At 50.3% G+C, this 19,346-nt stretch overlaps 1 protein-coding gene across 1 annotated transcript in view; it reads right to left on the bottom strand.

Moving 5' to 3' along the window:
- The window catches only part of ACAP1 (ArfGAP with coiled-coil, ankyrin repeat and PH domains 1), a 376,352-nt gene extending 359,991 nt beyond the window's left edge, over positions 1-16,361 (bottom strand). The window contains exon 1 of the mRNA XM_073654642.1: positions 16,204-16,361. Coding sequence (XP_073510743.1) covers positions 16,204-16,256 — 53 coding nt within the window. The 5' untranslated portion in view covers positions 16,257-16,361. The remainder of the gene's footprint in view (positions 1-16,203) is intronic.
- Positions 16,362-19,346: the final 2,985 nt, after the last annotated feature.

Raw genomic sequence — 19,346 nt, 5'->3', positions numbered from 1 at the left:
TCGAACCTCAGAAGCCTGAACAGGGATCGCCTGTATCAGAGCCTGAGGAGGAAACTCGAGCATCTTGTCTCGACTGGAGGTAGCCGCGAGGAGATCTCCAGAGTGAAATCCTTGCTGAAGAGGTGTCAGTACGATAGGCACGCATCTTTGGTTTTCGAGAGGGACTACGGGAAGTACTGCTCGCCCGACCCTTACAGAAACTGTAAGATGTCAGTGAATAGTAAGATAGTGACGGGGCTGGTGGACAGTACGGGGTCCCTGAGAAGGTCCAGATCAGGGATCTTGGAGGTTGTCAGTTCCTACTACTCGCACCTCTTGGGAAGGAGGGAGCTTGATCGTGACGGGATGTCGGCTTTCCTGGCTGAATCTGTTCCTGAGCCAGGGGCTGACCTCTCGCTGGGCGATTTGGCAGAAGCGATCAAAGAAGAGGAAGTGAGACTGGCGATCGATGGGCTTAGGCCCAAAAAGTCGCCAGGTCCGGATGGCTTAACATCCGAGTTCTTTAGGACGTTTAGGGACTCTTTGGTCCCCCTCTTGACTCAGGTGTTTAACGAGTGTCTCTCCTCAGGCACTCTGCCGAGATCATTAAGGAGGTCAGCTTTGATCATTTTGTCAAAGGGTAAGGATCCGTCACGCATTGAGAACTGGCGTCCCATAGCACTTCTCAATGTGGACAGGAAGATTTTGGCTAAGATACTTTTCAACAGGCTGGTGAAGTTTGCACCCCGGCTCCTTTCGGAGGTTCAGCACTGTTGCGTTCCTGGCCGTAGCACTTTTAGTGCTGTTCTAGGTGTCCGAGAGGCCGTGGAGCAAGGCAGGGCGGGCCTCTGGAAGGGGTTCTTGCTGACCCTGGATCAGGCAAAAGCCTTTGATCGCGTTAACCACGAGTACCTCTGGTCCACTCTTTTGAGGTATGGTCTGCCTGGAGGGTTTGTGGACTGGCTTAAGACCTTGTATACAGGGCCTGAGACTTTCCCTCTGGTGAATGGGTGGATTGGACGACCTTTTGGGGTAGGATCCGGTGTCCGTCAGGGCTGTCCTCTTAGCCCTTTGCTTTACGTGTTTGCGATCGATCCCTTCCTCAGAAGGATCGATTGTAGACCGTTGGCGGGGGTGCGGATGGGCGGGGCGGCGCCGGAGACTATCCTGAGGGTGGTGGCCTACGCGGACGATGTCACCGTCTTTGTTTCTTCGCAAGAGGAGGCAGCAGCGGTGATGTCAGAAGTGGAGCGCTACTCGGAGGCATCCGGGTCCAAGGTCAGCCAGGATAAGTGTGAGAGTCTCTGGCTGGGAGGCGGAGATCCCGGGTTTGATCTTCCGGACACCCTCCCCGAACCCCAAGAACATGCCAAAGTCCTGGGCATCGAATTCGGCCAGGGTGATTACCCCACGAAAAACTGGGAAGGCAGAATCAAAGGTGTCGCCCAAAGAGTGGACCAATGGAGGGGTTGGTCTTTGACCCTGAGGGAAAGGGTTGGCCTGTGCAAAGCTTTCCTGCTCCCCTTGCTAATCTACCTGGGCAGCGTCTGTGTCTTGCCAGAGCCTCTCTGGACACGGGTCTACAGTCTGTTCTTCCAGATGTTATGGGGGAACAGACTGAACCTAGTCAAGCGGGAGGTCACTTACCGCACGAGGAGACTAGGGGGTTTGAATATGGTGAACCCCGTGGTGTTCCTAGTGAACACTTTCTTGAAGGTGAATGTGGCAAACCTCTGGAAAGAGAGGGCTCCTCCGTGGGTATTCTCCTGCAATGGATGGTTTCAGCCTTTCTTCCAGGAATGGGAGACAGGGGGAAGATTGAAGGATCTTCGCACACCACACGGGCATCTCCCGGCTTATGTTACCCCGGTTCTGAAAATGATCCGCCGGTGGGGTCTGGGAATGTGGGAGGTGAGGTCCCTCCCGAGGAAACTCCTCGATATGAGGGTCTTGCTTTCTCATTTTCAGAGTCCATTGGCCCTCAAAGACTGCCCAATTCGGGATCTGGAGGTTGGGTTGAGTTTGTTAAATTCTACCAGGATCCCCGAGAAGTACTGGGACTTGACTTGGCGCTGCTTCCATGGTAAGCTGTATGTGAGGGACAATTTGAAGTACAGGAGCTCCGAGGACAGGAATTGCCCCCGTGAGGCTTGTGCTAACGTGCTGGAAAGCATGGAGCACTTCCTGCTTCATTGTCCCTTTAATACAGAGGTGTACAACAGGGTGGGGGCTTCCATTGGTTGGCCGCGGCTGGCTACTCTGTCCTACGCCGGGTGGGCCTATGGAGCGTTCGGAGACCTTGGGAGAAGGGACCGAGACACTTTATTCATAGTCAGCGCAGTGGTGAGGTATTTCACGTGGAACGCACGAGTTTTAGTCTCGACGCAGAGTAAAATCCTCCATGTAGTTGAAGTCTGTAGGAACATCCTAGGTGACCTGGTGAAGGTACGTTCTCTGGAGTATGAAAGACTGGGTGCCCGGAGGGCGGCCCGTCTCTGGAGGGGCTTTTCCTTCAGGGTGCCTTAGTCCGGTAGTACCTCTATACCCTGGTGGTGGGCCGATGTCTTTTCACCCTAGATTTTTGTTTTGTATTTCTGTCTCCTGGATAGAAGGTTTGCCGGCATCGAACTTGAGCCTTGGATGGTGAGTGTGTAGGTTGTGTTCTGTATATATTGTATATAATGTATAATAGGGGGTTTTAGTTAGGTTGGGTGGGGGATTTGTGGGGGTTTTCATCGGCGGTGATAAGAGGACTGATCTGGCCTGGTCCAGGCCCCGCCTGGGGAAAAACTTTGGGGCCTGATCCTAGCTCGGAGTAATCCTGAACTTTGTGGCCAGAGCTGGATCAGGGGTGGCGGGATAGTTAGTGTAGGTCTGTGTTTTATGTATATATATTAAAAATTACAAAAAAAATATAAAATATTAAAAAAAAAAAAAAAAAAATTGTTCATGTCACTATTGTATATATTGTTATTTTTGTTTTTCTGTGGTGTGAATGAGGTGCGGTAAGGGGGTGACTAAGGTCAGGCAGTGGGACCAGTAGGTTAGTGTTAGTGTCCGGTTGTATATACGTTATATTAGGTTTAGTGTTTTATTGTATATAATCTTGTATATAGGACGGTGTTTTATGTGTATATAGGACGGTGTGAGTGTTGTGTGGGATTGTATATAGTATGAATGAAGCTGGGCCGGGGGTCTTATAGGTTTTATAATAGTTATTTCTTGTATATATATATATATTCCTGCGGTGATTTATTTTGTTTCTATTTTTGTCGTCTTGTTTTGTTCTTATGTTCGGTGTCCTGTAATGTATTATTGTTCTGTCATGTACTGTATATACAGGAGGAGTGGTACTGTGCAGTGTATATATACAGGACAGGAGGAGTGGTACTGTGCAGTGTATATATACAGGACAGGAGGAGTGGTACTGTGCAGTGTATATATACAGGACAGGAGGAGTGGTACTGTGCAGTGTATATATACAGGACAGGAGGAGTGGTACTGTGCAGTGTATATATACAGGACAGGAGGAGTGGTGCTGTGCAGTGTATATATACAGGACAGGAGGAGTGGTACTGTGCAGTGTATATATACAGGACAGGAGGAGTGGTACTGTGCAGTGTATATATACAGGACAGGAAGAGTGGTACTGTACAGTGTATATATACAGGAGGAGTGGTACTGTGCAGTGTATATATACAGGACAGGAGGAGTGGTACTGTACAGTGTATATATACAGGACAGGAGGAGTGGTACTGTGCAGTGTATATATACAGGAGGAGTGGTACTGTGCAGTGTATATATACAGGACAGGAGGAGTGGTACTGTGCAGTGTATATATACAGGACAGGAGGAGTGGTACTGTGCAGGGTATATATACAGGAGGAGTGGTACTGTGCAGTGTATATATACAGGACAGGAGGAGTGGTACTGTGTAGTGTATATATACAGGACAGGAGGAGTGGTACTGTGCAGGGTATATATACAGGAGGAGTGGTACTGTGCAGTGTATATATACAGGACAGGAGGAGTGGTGCTGTGCAGTGTATATATACAGGACAGGAGGAGTGGTACTGTGCAGTGTATATATACAGGACAGGAGGAGTGGTACTGTGCAGTGTATATATACAGGACAGGAGGAGGGGTACTGTGCAGTGTATATATACAGGACAGGAGGAGGGGTACTGTGCAGTGTATATATACAGGACAGGAGGAGGGGTACTGTGCAGTGTATATATACAGGACAGGAGGAGTGGTGCTGTGCAGTGTATATATACAGGGCAGGAGGAGTGGTACTGTGCAGTGTATATATACAGGAGGAGTGGTACTGTGCAGTGTATATATACAGGAGGAGTGGTACTGTGCAGTGTATATATACAGGAGGAGTGGTACTGTGCAGTGTATACAGGACAGGAGGAGTGGTACTGTGCAGTGTATATATACAGGACAGGAGGAGTGGTACTGTGCAGTGTATATATACAGGACAGGAGGAGTGGTACTGTGCAGTGTATATATACAGGACAGGAGGAGTGGTACTGTGCAGTGTATATATACAGGACAGGAGGAGTGGTACTGTGCAGTGTATATATACAGGACAGGAGGAGTGGTACTGTGCAGTGTATATATACAGGATAGGAGGAGGGGTACTGTGCAGTGTATATATACAGGACAGGAGGAGTGGTACTGTGCAGTATATATACAGGAGGAGTGGTACTGTGCAGTGTATATATACAGGACAGGAGGAGTGGTACTGTGCAGTGTATATATACAGGACAGGAGGAGTGGTGCTGTGCAGTGTATATATACAGGACAGGAGGAGGGGTACTGTGCAGTGTATATATACAGGACAGGAGGAGTGGTACTGTGCAGTATATATATACAGGACAGGAGGAGTGGTACTGTGCAGTGTATATATACAGGACAGGAGGAGGGGTACTGTGCAGTGTATATATACAGGACAGGAGGAGTGGTACTGTGCAGTATATATATACAGGAGGAGTGGTACTGTGCAGTGTATATATACAGGACAGGAGGAGTGGTACTGTGCAGTGTATATATACAGGACAGGAGGAGTGGTGCTGTGCAGTGTATATATACAGGACAGGAGGAGGGGTACTGTGCAGTGTATATATAGAGGACAGGAGGAGTGGTACTGTGCAGTGTATATATACAGGACAGGAGGAGTGGTGCTGTGCAGTGTATATATACAGGACAGGAGGAGGGGTACTGTGCAGTGTATATATACAGGACAGGAGGAGTGGTACTGTGCAGTATATATATACAGGAGGAGTGGTACTGTGCAGTGTATATATACAGGACAGGAGGAGGGGTACTGTGCAGTGTATATATACAGGACAGGAGGAGTGGTGCTGTGCAGTGTATATATACAGGGCAGGAGGAGTGGTACTGTGCAGTGTATATATACAGGAGGAGTGGTACTGTGCAGTGTATATATACAGGAGGAGTGGTACTGTGCAGTGTATATATACAGGAGGAGTGGTACTGTGCAGTGTATACAGGACAGGAGGAGTGGTACTGTGCAGTGTATATATACAGGACAGGAGGAGTGGTACTGTGCAGTGTATATATACAGGACAGGAGGAGTGGTACTGTGCAGTGTATATATACAGGACAGGAGGAGTGGTACTGTGCAGTGTATATATACAGGACAGGAGGAGTGGTACTGTGCAGTGTATATATACAGGACAGGAGGAGTGGTACTGTGCAGTGTATATATACAGGACAGGAGGAGGGGTACTGTGCAGTGTATATATACAGGACAGGAGGAGTGGTACTGTGCAGTATATATATACAGGAGGAGTGGTACTGTGCAGTGTATATATACAGGACAGGAGGAGTGGTACTGTGCAGTATATATATACAGGAGGAGTGGTACTGTGCAGTGTATATATACAGGACAGGAGGAGGGGTACTGTGCAGTGTATATATACAGGACAGGAGGAGTGGTGCTGTGCAGTGTATATATACAGGGCAGGAGGAGTGGTACTGTGCAGTGTATATATACAGGAGGAGTGGTACTGTGCAGTGTATATATACAGGAGGAGTGGTACTGTGCAGTGTATATATACAGGAGGAGTGGTACTGTGCAGTGTATACAGGACAGGAGGAGTGGTACTGTGCAGTGTATATATACAGGACAGGAGGAGTGGTACTGTGCAGTGTATATATACAGGACAGGAGGAGTGGTACTGTGCAGTGTATATATACAGGACAGGAGGAGTGGTACTGTGCAGTGTATATATACAGGACAGGAGGAGTGGTACTGTGCAGTGTATATATACAGGACAGGAGGAGTGGTACTGTGCAGTGTATATATACAGGACAGGAGGAGGGGTACTGTGCAGTGTATATATACAGGACAGGAGGAGTGGTACTGTGCAGTATATATATACAGGAGGAGTGGTACTGTGCAGTGTATATATACAGGACAGGAGGAGTGGTACTGTGCAGTGTATATATACAGGACAGGAGGAGTGGTGCTGTGCAGTGTATATATACAGGACAGGAGGAGGGGTACTGTGCAGTGTATATATACAGGACAGGAGGAGTGGTACTGTGCAGTATATATATACAGGACAGGAGGAGTGGTACTGTGCAGTGTATATATACAGGACAGGAGGAGGGGTACTGTGCAGTGTATATATACAGGACAGGAGGAGTGGTACTGTGCAGTATATATATACAGGAGGAGTGGTACTGTGCAGTGTATATATACAGGACAGGAGGAGTGGTACTGTGCAGTGTATATATACAGGACAGGAGGAGTGGTGCTGTGCAGTGTATATATACAGGACAGGAGGAGGGGTACTGTGCAGTGTATATATACAGGACAGGAGGAGTGGTACTGTGCAGTGTATATATACAGGACAGGAGGAGTGGTGCTGTGCAGTGTATATATACAGGACAGGAGGAGGGGTACTGTGCAGTGTATATATACAGGACAGGAGGAGTGGTACTGTGCAGTATATATATACAGGAGGAGTGGTACTGTGCAGTGTATATATACAGGACAGGAGGAGGGGTACTGTGCAGTGTATATATACAGGACAGGAGGAGTGGTGCTGTGCAGTGTATATATACAGGGCAGGAGGAGTGGTACTGTGCAGTGTATATATACAGGAGGAGTGGTACTGTGCAGTGTATATATACAGGAGGAGTGGTACTGTGTAGTGTATATATACAGGAGGAGTGGTACTGTGCAGTGTATACAGGACAGGAGGAGTGGTACTGTGCAGTGTATATATACAGGACAGGAGGAGTGGTACTGTGCAGTGTATATATACAGGACAGGAGGAGTGGTACTGTGCAGTGTATATATACAGGACAGGAGGAGTGGTACTGTGCAGTGTATATATACAGGACAGGAGGAGTGGTACTGTGCAGTGTATATATACAGGACAGGAGGAGTGGTACTGTGCAGTGTATATATACAGGGCAGGAGGAGTGGTACTGTGCAGTGTATATATACAGGTAGATTACCAGTCCAGGCCTGCTTATCCACGTGTGCGTGGTTAGGTGGACTTTCCCAGTAACTGCATTGTTGAGGGCACGGCTAATGTTGCGGGACACGTGCTTGTGTAATGCGGGGACGGCACACCGGGAGAAATAGTGGCGGCTGGGGACCGAGTTCCGAGGGACGGCCGCCGTATCAGGTCGCGGAAAGCTTCTGTCTCCACGAGCCTAAAAGGCAACATTTCGAGCACAAGCAGTCGTGAAATGTGAGAATTTAGTAGTGTGGCCTGCGGGGCGTTGGCTGCATACTTGCGCTTGCGTTCCAAGGACTGGGGTATGGACAACTGAACACTGCACTGGGACAAGGACGTGCTTGCTGATGGTGCTAGTTCAGAGTGTGCAATGACAGGTGCAGGGCAGGAGGCATCTTCGCATGCGCCATGGACAGGGGATTAGCTTGCATGCACAACAGTGGAAGAAGCAATGGTGCCACCCGCAGACACTGTATCTGGACACTGGGGTTCGGCCCACTTAGTTGGGTGCTTCGCTGCCATGAGCCTGATCATGCTGGTGGTGGTCAGGCTGGTAGTTTTTCCACCCCTGCTGATGCTGGCCTGGCAGGTGGTGCAAATGGCCTTTTTGGGGTTATCCGCAGAGTCTTTAAAAAACAACCAGACTCGGGAAGACCTAACAGTTGTACTGGCAGCTTGCATTGTGTTGGCGTTACGAGAAACGCTTTCCCGCCTTGAGTCTGCGGCTACCACACTGCTTCTTCTTGCCTGTTTTGGTGCTACACCTCCCTCCCCCTGTGTGCTGCTGTCGGCGCTCTGCATGTCCCTCTGCTAGGTTGGGTCAGTGGCTATATCGCCAACCACCTTGTCTTCCACTTCCGCCCCCTTGTCTTCTTCCTGACTTTCTGGAAATTGTGTCTCATCATCATCCACCTCTTGCAACAGTAATTGCACTTTTCCACCGTCGCCTTCGTGTGACCGTGGCTGCTCCAATATTTCGGCATCGCTACACGCGTTCTCCTCTTGACTCGCTTGAAGGTGGCCGGGAAGAGGCCCGAATCTATAAATGTTAAAGTGAACAGCTCTTCAGAGTGTCCAAGTGTGGGATCAGTTGTCTCCGGGCACTCGGCATGGTGGGAGGAAGGAGGATCAGGGTGAGGAGTATGTGGTCCAAACTCACGGCTACTGAGACTTGACCGTGTGGAAGACAGGGTGGTGGTGGTGGTGGCTAAGTGACTGGAGACATTATCCGCTATCCAACCAACAACCTTTTGACACTGCTCTAGGTTCAATGGTGGTGTTCTGAGGTCCCCTAGAAAATGGGACAGGAAGGTCGAGCGAGAAGATGTGGGTGTTTGTTGTGGCACAATTTCATCTTGCCCACGGCCTCGGCCTCTGCATGCACCATCACCATCACGTCCAGTTCCCCGTCCCTTGCCACACACCTTGCCCATTTTAAATGGAGGACAATATTTGCACGGTCCCTACAAATGGCTGGATTTGTACTGCAGTTATATGTGATACGTCTGACGGACGCCCATTGTTTTAAAAACCTGCCTTGTAGTTTCCTATTATTGGCAGTGACCACGTGCGAATAGCTTCACATGTCACTCTCCGCAAAGAGACATGTTACCCCTTACATACCAGTCTGACGCCTCTCACCCAGCCAAACCAGAACTCACACTTTGCACTGACGAGGGGCAGTACCCCGAAACACAGTGTCTGCAAATTGAGTTTCTGGTTCTGGCTTTTATCCTAAGTCATGTGACAAGGCTCGTTAAAGGGTCACTGTTGACTTTCAGGATTGCTACTTCCAATAGATGGCACTAGAGTTCTGGTTCTCTTCCTCTCTGAAGGGACAATTTGCATATTTCCCAGAGGAGCATTGCGGCTTTAAAAGTTTCCTCACCTTGACATGTTTAAACATGTTTACGCTCAGCAAGGAGAAATGTTACCCCTTAGATAATAGGTTCACCGACACCCTGCTGCCTAACTATAAATGGAGGATAATATTTCGCAAGGTCCCTACAAATGGTTGGCTTTGTACCGCAGTAATTTGGGATCACGTCTGATGATGGAAAAGATCCAGCTGGATTCTGCAGTGCTAACAAGCAAGTGAAGCAGTAATATGTTGGACACTATTACTTTCTTAGAAAATAATCAGGATTAAAAGCAAAAAAACCCCCCTGATATCTAATCCAATGGCTATCTGTAACAGGCAGCAGCCGGAACGTGCAATGGACCCTATTCTGCTGTATAGTGTTCACAATCTCTGCCTGCCTAACTCCTGATATCAGCAGTAATATATGCAGCTGGATTAGTCCTCAGAAGGACTGTTCGTTCAGATGTATATATATATATATATATATATATATATATATATATATATATATATATATATATATATATATATATATATATGTATATATATGTATATCTCCATCTGTTGTGGAATACCTATACTAACAGGATGTTCAATGGACCCTCTTGCTATATACACTGCAATCTGTCACATACACTGCCTGCCTGCCTAACTCCTGCTGTCACCATTGAATATATGCAGCTGGATTAGTCCTCAGAAGGACTATTAGTTCAGATGGATATACGGAATACCTACACTAACTATGAAGAAGCAAATCTCTCCCTGACACTGTGGCGCCCAGCTGCGCTTGGTACCACAGATCCTAGAGGGGTGCATTACCGGATTTCTCCACAAGAGGCCCCCACAGCATACACACACCTCCACCTTCCACCTCAGACCACCAGAGGGAGCCCGATAGGGATATAAATAGGGAAGGTGGAGCTAGGCAGCTGAGTGATTCAGCAGTTCCTGCTCAGACACAGAAGGAGTCAGTGCAGTCGAGCCAGAGCCTAGCAGTTTCTGCAGAAAGAGTTCAGCATAGTCTGTAGAGTGAGTCCAGGCTAGAACTCGCAGAGCTCAGGATAGAGAGCTAGGAGTGTGCCGACACTCTGAGAGCAGCGAAGAAGAGCAGCGTCCCGGCTGCAGTGTATGTAGCCTAGTGAGGGCCCGAGCGGGGCCGAAGGCAAGTGGAAGAAAGTAACTTAGGGGGCAGAGGAGCTTTACAAGCTCACCCCAGAAGCATATACCGGACACCGGGTCTGAGTCTACGTGGATCTTCATGACCAGTAGAAAACAACCGGAACCCCTGGCGAACTACATGTCCCAGGATCAACCAAAAGCTGATACGTACCAGGGTCAGGAATCACGGAGACCCCAAAGAATAGGGAGAGTGATCTCCAACAGAAGGCCCTATCACCAAGTCAGCAGGTGCAGAACAGAAACCAAGTTAGGCCTAGCTCCAGGCAGGTCAGAAACTTACAACACAAAGGCAAGAAACAGGAGGCCCTATACCCGCTCACTGGGGAGGATCCTGATATGCACCCCTCACCCTACAGTGTTCCGGGACGTGCCTGAATTTCCATCAGTAAAAGGTACTGAAGTGACTATCGTGTCACTCCCTGTTTTTGCTCTGACCCTGCTGGGTCCCATCTGTCCCTGCATCCTTTCATCTACGCTGCCCTGAGGCCTAGCTCCACCTGTGGGGAGCGATACCATCTAAGCTGCCACAACACCGGCCTCAGTGGACTGCCACAGCGCTGGTGATCCTCACCAGACACCACAGGTGGCGTCATGAACATTTACAAACCTATTATCCCAATAGACATTCCCCTCTTTTCAGCTGTCCACCCTGAGCCATGGACCGGGCCAGCCACCATGATATCCCCCAATCATATGAGGGCCCGGCTGCCGAGTACCCCACGGCTCCGGGGGCGCGACAACTTCTGGGTATCCCCGAACACGATCGCGTGCCCGCTGCAACGACGGAGTGTTATGTCCGTTGCCACCGGGTACTGTGTGCCTTTAATTAAAAACTGTGTACGTTAAACAGTGGTGAAGATTGCCGCCATTGTTGGGCCGCCGAGCGAGAAGAAAGGCGTAACCGCAGGAAACTGAGGGGCGTACCTGCCAAAGCGCGCAAAACCCCAGACACGCCCCACGCCTTGACGTCAAACCAGGAAGCGCCAGGTCCTGGAAGGAGCGTCGCTGAACGCTCTGATGTTGGACGCAAGCGACGCAAGGTCCTGAAGACGACCGTCACCTGCGGAGCTGCGGCCTACGAGAAGAAAAGAAGGTAGGCCACGGTTCGCTAGGGGGGCGCCAGGATGTCCGAGGAACAGCACAACGCCGGAATACCGGTTAACGGCCCTGATGTTCAACCCGCGCCCGACGCCGGGCAGGCCGAGGCGGCCGCCCCGTCAGCAGGACCTGTAACCCCTGTCATACCCATGGCCCTGACTGTCCACAAGGTGGGGGAGGAGAGCAAACCCCCGCCATCTACGGCTGATGACCCGGCTGGGCCAGCCTATCATGGACACGTGCTTTCCTGGAAGGAGCACCATTATTGAACTGCTGAAAATGTTTTATATGTTTATAATGTTTTTGCTATGCAGCGTTCAAGTCAAAGTGCCTCCCATAAAGGGAAGATTGTTAATGTTTATTGTTTTATAAAATGTACTTCAGCCCGGGAGTGCTGAGCTTTGCTAGGGGGGAATGTGGCGCCCAGCTGCGCTTGGTACCACAGATCCTAGAGGGGTGCATTACCGGATTTCTCCACAAGAGGCCCCCACAGCATACACACACCTCCACCTTCCACCTCAGACCACCAGAGGGAGCCCGATAGGGATATAAATAGGGAAGGTGGAGCTAGGCAGCTGAGTGATTCAGCAGTTCCTGCTCAGACACAGAAGGAGTCAGTGCAGTCGAGCCAGAGCCTAACAGTTTCTGCAGAAAGAGTTCAGCATAGTCTGTAGAGTGAGTCCAGGCTAGAACTCACAGAGCTCAGGATAGAGAGCTAGGAGTGTGCCGACACTCTGAGAGCAGCGAAGAAGAGCAGCGTCCCGGCTGCAGTGTATGTAGCCTAGTGAGGGACCGAGCGGGGCCGAAGGCAAGTGGAAGAAAGTAACTTAGGGGGCAGAGGAGCTTTACAAGCTCACCCCAGAAGCATATACCGGACACCGGGTCTGAGTCTACGTGGATCTTCATGACCAGTAGAAAACAACCGGAACCCCTGGCGAACTACATGTCCCAGGATCAACCAAAAGCTGATACGTACCAGGGTCAGGAATCACGGAGACCCCAAAGAATAGGGAGAGTGATCTCCAACAGAAGGCCCTATCACCAAGTCAGCAGGTGCAGAACAGAAACCAAGTTAGGCCTAGCTCCAGGCAGGTCAGAAACTTACAACACAAAGGCAAGAAACAGGAGGCCCTATACCCGCTCACTGGGGAGGATCCTGATATGCACCCCTCACCCTACAGTGTTCCGGGACGTGCCTGAATTTCCATCAGTAAAAGGTACTGAAGTGACTATCGTGTCACTCCCTGTTTTTGCTCTGACCCTGCTGGGTCCCATCTGTCCCTGCATCCTTTCATCTACGCTGCCCTGAGGCCTAGCTCCACCTGTGGGGAGCGATACCATCTAAGCTGCCACAACACCGGCCTCAGTGGACTGCCACAGCGCTGGTGATCCTCACCAGACACCACAGGTGGCGTCATGAACATTTACAAACCTATTATCCCAATAGACATTCCCCTCTTTTCAGCTGTCCACCCTGAGCCATGGACCGGGCCAGCCACCATGATATCCCCCAATCATATGAGGGCCCGGCTGCCGAGTACCCCACGGCTCCGGGGGCGCGACAACTTCTGGGTATCCCCGAACACGATCGCGTGCCCGCTGCAACGACGGAGTGTTATGTCCGTTGCCACCGGGTACTGTGTGCCTTTAATTAAAAACTGTGTACGTTAAACAGTGGTGAAGATTGCCGCCATTGTTGGGCCGCCGAGCGAGAAGAAAGGCGTAACCGCAGGAAACTGAGGGGCGTACCTGCCAAAGCGCGCAAAACCCCAGACACGCCCCACGCCTTGACGTCAAACCAGGAAGCGCCAGGTCCTGGAAGGAGCGTCGCTGAACGCTCTGATGTTGGACGCAAGCGACGCAAGGTCCTGAAGACGACCGTCACCTGCGGAGCTGCGGCCTACCAGAAGAAAAGAAGGTAGGCCACGGTTCGCTAGGGGGGCGCCAGGATGTCCGAGGAACAGCACAACGCCGGAATACCGGTTAACGGCCCTGATGTTCAACCCGCGCCCGACGCCGGGCAGGCCGAGGCGGCCGCCCCGTCAGCAGGACCTGTAACCCCTGTCATACCCATGGCCCTGACTGTCCACAAGGTGGGGGAGGAGAGCAAACCCCCGCCATCTACGGCTGATGACCCGGCTGGGCCAGCCTATCATGGACACGTGCTTTCCTGGAAGGAGCACCATTATTGAACTGCTGAAAATGTTTTATATGTTTATAATGTTTTTGCTATGCAGCGTTCAAGTCAAAGTGCCTCCCATAAAGGGAAGATTGTTAATGTTTATTGTTTTATAAAATGTACTTCAGCCCGGGAGTGCTGAGCTTTGCTAGGGGGGAATGTGGCGCCCAGCTGCGCTTGGTACCACAGATCCTAGAGGGGTGCATTACCGGATTTCTCCACAAGAGGCCCCCACAGCATACACACACCTCCACCTTCCACCTCAGACCACCAGAGGGAGCCCGATAGGGATATAAATAGGGAAGGTGGAGCTAGGCAGCTGAGTGATTCAGCAGTTCCTGCTCAGACACAGAAGGAGTCAGTGCAGTCGAGCCAGAGCCTAGCAGTTTCTGCAGAAAGAGTTCAGCATAGTCTGTAGAGTGAGTCCAGGCTAGAACTCACAGAGCTCAGGATAGAGAGCTAGGAGTGTGCCGACACTCTGAGAGCAGCGAAGAAGAGCAGCGTCCCGGCTGCAGTGTATGTAGCCTAGTGAGGGCCCGAGCGGGGCCGAAGGCAAGTGGAAGAAAGTAACTTAGGGGGCAGAGGAGCTTTACAAGCTCACCCCAGAAGCATATACCGGACACCCAAGCATCTGAGGGCCCAGCTGCCGAGTACCACAACACAGCAGCACCTCTCCCTACACTGCCTGATTCTGGAGTGACTGTGATGAGCATAGCGGCGCTAGGTCTGATATAGACCTGTTGACGCTGTGCGGTCAGCCAATCACTGTAATGCCACAACCAAGATGGCTGCGGCATTACAATGTGTGGCAGGCAATCCCTGCATGTTCATTGGCTCTGTAAAGAGCGCCAAACATGCTGGGAGAAGACCCGAGCTCCCGCCGAGAAACCCCGGAAATACTCGCCGAGCATCTCGAGCAGTGAGATGCTGGGGCGAGCACCGAGCAGTAGCGAGCATGCTCGCTCATCACTAGTGCCTATACGTGTACTCTGTATATCCTGACTGCTAAAAAACAGTCCCCGAATCAGCCCTGTCTGAGTCTCCATGCTAGTAACAGTTCTACCTGTGGATCCTGAACCTAGTAGTGTGAACGGAGCCCGAGTCTTATCCGGTTCTGCAAACTTGACCCCCAGGGTCAGCAGCTGCAGTACCGCGATCTGCCTAGGAGTGGTACCTAGCAGCTACCTGCAGCTCAAGCCATCAGAAACTCCAGTGAACACCAGGTAGATAAGCCCGGTACCGTGGCACAGGGGTTCACGAACCACATGCGCCTCCTGCATGCATGTCTCTATTATTTCTTATTATCTAGAGCAGTAATGCAATTCCAATTTCATATATTTCATGTTTACATGCTATAGCGTTACAGAGTGCAACTTTGTTAGTCAGGTGGGTGGGCAGAGAATCATTAGCAGGGAGGAGGGACATGGAGGAGCAGTCAGCCCAGTTGGGTGGGCAGAGAATCATCAGCAGGGAGGAGGGACACGGAGGAGCTGTCAGCCCAGGTGGGTGGGCAGAGAATCATCAGCAGGGAGGAGGGACATGGAGGAACAGTCAGCCCAGGTGGGTGGGCAGAGAATCATCAGCAGGGAGGAGGGACACTGTGGAGCAGTCAGCAAGTTGGGTGGGCAGAGAATCATCAGCAGGGAGGAGGGACACGGAGGAGCAGTCAGTCCAGTTGGGTGGGCAGAGAATCATCAGCAGGGAGGAGGGACATGGAGGAGCAGTCAGCCCAGTTGGGTGGGCAGAGAATCATCAGCAGGGAGGAGAGACACTGAGGAGCAGTCAGCTCAGTTGGGTGTGCAGAGATTGATGAGAGGAGTTAATTTATATCAGGATAACGTTATCATTCTGACATAGAGTATCACAGTGAGTACAGCAGCCTCATCAGGTCCAAAGAGATCTATATAGAAATGTATGCAGCTTGTACTGTGAAATCTGGTGAGAGATATGTGTCATTCTGGAGGGGGCAGTTACATTTATAGGGGATTGGGGTTGATAATTTTGCTTTTGGCTTCCACCATATTATTGTCAGGCGGCGTGAATACTTTTTCACTGTCTAAGACAGAATGCGGGTAAGCGGCTGCTTTGTGACATCCGTGGTTTCCTCTTCTCATTTCCTGAATCAGGCCGGTGACACCGGGCGGGGTATCCGGGGTGAGCGCACCTTATACACGGAGCCACACATTAACCCCTCACATGCCAGCCCCAAGCCAAAAGCCTAAGTCCCTCATCAGCAAGAAGAAATTAAGAATGGGCAGCCTGAAGCACTACAAGTACCGCACAGCCACGAGCAGCGATAGCAAGGCTGGGAGGATGGAGGCACCAAGAGCCTTGTACCTCCTCATCACTCTGCGCCTCAGCGATGCTTTACATGGACGTGGCGTCTCAGACGCTCGCCTTACCTTGTATGGGGAGAATCTGTGAGACATTCCTGGAAGTCCAAGATGACCGTCATGGCGAAAGAAGGAGAAAACTAACAGACAAGGAGAGAAGAGCGAAACCCAAGAGTGAGATGGCTGCTGTCAGGGAGGAAGAGACACCAACTTCCCCAGGAAGGAAGAAGCATGAAAGAGACGCCCCCAGGTGGGAAGAGAAGGGCGCAGCGGAAAGAGAGGACCCCATTATTGGAGCAGGTACCAAAGTGGCAGCTCCTGTGGTGAGACCAAGGCCGGCGGCACTGAGTGTGTGCGGACACAATATATATACTGTGTATACACGCTCTATCTATATACTGTATATATATATATATATATATATATATATGCACACACACACTCTATATACTGTATATATACACACACTATCTATATACTGTATATATATATATATACACACATATACACACACGCTCTATATACTGTGTATACATATACACACACGCTCTATCTATATACTGTATGTACGTATATATATATATATACACGCACACACACACACTCTATATACTGTATATATACACACACACCCGCTCTATCTATATACTGTATATATACACACACACCCGCTCTATCTATATACTGTATATATATATATATATATACATATACACACACGCTCTATCTATATATATAATCGTCTTATCCCGTCTGTCTGTCTGTCTGTCCAGGAAATCCCGCGTCGCTCATTGGTCCGGCAGCGGCCAATCAGCGACGCGGGATTTCAGAAAAAAATGGCGGCCGTTAGCGGCTCATCTGCGGGATGGAGCTCAGCGGCGATGCAGCCGGGAGATGACCGGCGTGAGGCGCTCATCTCCCGGCCGCTAGCAGCAGAAGGACCCCGACCGCCGGCGCCTCTGACCTCCATGCGGCTAGGGTGTCAAGGGAGGACCGGGGAGCGGCGCTGCGGGTCGGGATACTTCTGCTGCGAGCGCCCGCTCATCTCCCGGCTTCTCGCAGCGGAAGTCTCCGCGACCAATCACCGATTTGGGCGCCACATTTAAACACTGCTGTGCTGACTGGTCGCGGACGCTGCCCGCGGCCAATCAGCGAGATTGGCGCCAAATTTAAACAACGCTCTGATGATTGGTCGCGGACTCCAGCCGCGACCAATCAGCGAGATTGGCGCCAAATGTAAACAGCGCTCTGCTGATTGGACGCCAGCCGACCGCGACCAATCAGCGAGATTGGCGCCAAATTTAAACAACGCTCTGTTGATTGGTGCCAAATTTAAACAACACTCTGCTGATTGGTCGCGGACGCCAGCCGCGATCAATCAGCGAGATTGGCGCCAAATTTAAACAACGCTCTGCTGATTGGTCGCGGTCGCCGGCCCCGACCAATCAGCATTATTAGCGCCAAATTTAAACACCGCTCTGCTGATTGGTCACGACCGCCGGCTCCGACCAATCAGCGATATTGGCGCCAAATTTAAACACCGTTTTGCTGAGTTGTCGCGCGCGACTAATCAGCGATTTTATCGCCAAATTTAAACTCGCTCTCCGGTCCTCACTAACACAGTTCGCTGATTGGTCGCGGCCGCCACCCGCGACCAATCACCGATATTGCCGCCAAATTTAAACACCGTTTTGCTGATTGGTCGCAGTTGCCGGCCGCGACCAATCAGCAATTTTGGTGCCAAATTTAAACAACATTCTGCTGACTGCGCCGTCGTTGGCCGCATACATATTCTAGAATACCCGATGCGTTAGAATCGGGCCACCATCTAGTACTGTATATATATATATATATATATATATATATATGCACACACACACTCTATATACTGTATATATACACACACACACTCTATCTATATACTGTATATATATACATATACACACACTGTATATATACTGTATATACATATACACACTGTAATGCAGCGACTTGCTGGCATTACGGTAATGGTCCAGGATGTGTTTTACCTGACCATGTACCTTCCCCCTCAGGTCCTGCGCGCACAGAATGTCTGTCGGATCACATGACTGTGACATCAGCAAGGTCCTGTCAGTGTGTGTGTGTGTGTGTGTATGTGTGTGAGTGTGTGTGTGTGCACGGGATGCATATATAAACCCTGCATGATGGGAGACAGGTGTGTTCTGTGTGTTGGGCGTAAGGCCTGTTCCCGTGTGTGTGGGACACCGACCGTGTGAGGCCGAGTGAAGCCTGGCAACCTGAAAGGTCGAGACTGGATCCTGTGTGGATGCTAGTGGCCTTGGAAGGCAGAGGCTTGAGGAAGAGTCCTGAAAGGCAAAGCCTGGATCCTGTGTGGATGCTAGTGGCCTTGGAAGGCAGAGGCTTGAGGAAGAGTCCTGGAAGGCAGAGCCTGGATCCTGTGTGGATGTCAGTGGCCTTTGAGGGAACGACGGCTAGAGACCCCCACCTGGGAAGCCGCAAAGCCACAGTGGTGGCGGATTAAAAGGACTGCAGCAGCTAAACCCGGCAAAGGTAATACCCTGTGTTATATGGACATTGCTATGTTATTATCTTGCTGAAGGCTGTACCTGGAGCAAGTGGGCCGGTCTGCTACTTGGCTCGTGAACATATATATATATATATATATATATATATATATATATATATATATATATATATATATATATATATATATATATATATATATATATATATATATATATATATATGTGTGTCGGCGTGCCACTGAGTTGGACCCTGTGAACTGTGGTTTATGAAGTGCAATAAACTGCAGCATTGTGAAATACCTGAAGGACATTGCTGGTGTGCTTTGATTTACCCGGTGCAGCGAGTATCCCCCATTATGATGACTAGTGCTGCCTTACATATGGTTCGAGAATGCGGGCAACTGCAGCCCGGTTGCTAGCGGCAACGACAACCCGGTTGCTAGGGGCAACTGCAGTCTGGTTGCTTGAGGCAACTGCAGCCCGGTTGCTAGGGGCAACGGCACAGAACGAGTGTGGATTAAAGCATCTGGCTGCAACTCGGTGGGGTTGCGAAGATTGGCGTCGCACTCAAACCTGGTTTGCTGTGGCTCGGCGGGGCTCACAAAGTTTAAAGCATCTGGCTGCAACTCGGCGGGGTTGCGAAGGTTGTCGTCGCACTCAAATCCGGTTTTGCTGTGGCTCGGC

The sequence above is a fragment of the Phyllobates terribilis genome, unplaced genomic scaffold (assembly GCF_046119375.1).
Source record: "Phyllobates terribilis strain yellow unplaced genomic scaffold, ASM4611937v1 Scaffold_11__3_contigs__length_659146591, whole genome shotgun sequence".
NCBI lineage: Eukaryota > Metazoa > Chordata > Amphibia > Anura > Dendrobatidae > Phyllobates > Phyllobates terribilis.
Note: the sequence above shows the minus strand (reverse complement) of the source record. Positions and strands in the feature narration are given on the sequence as shown.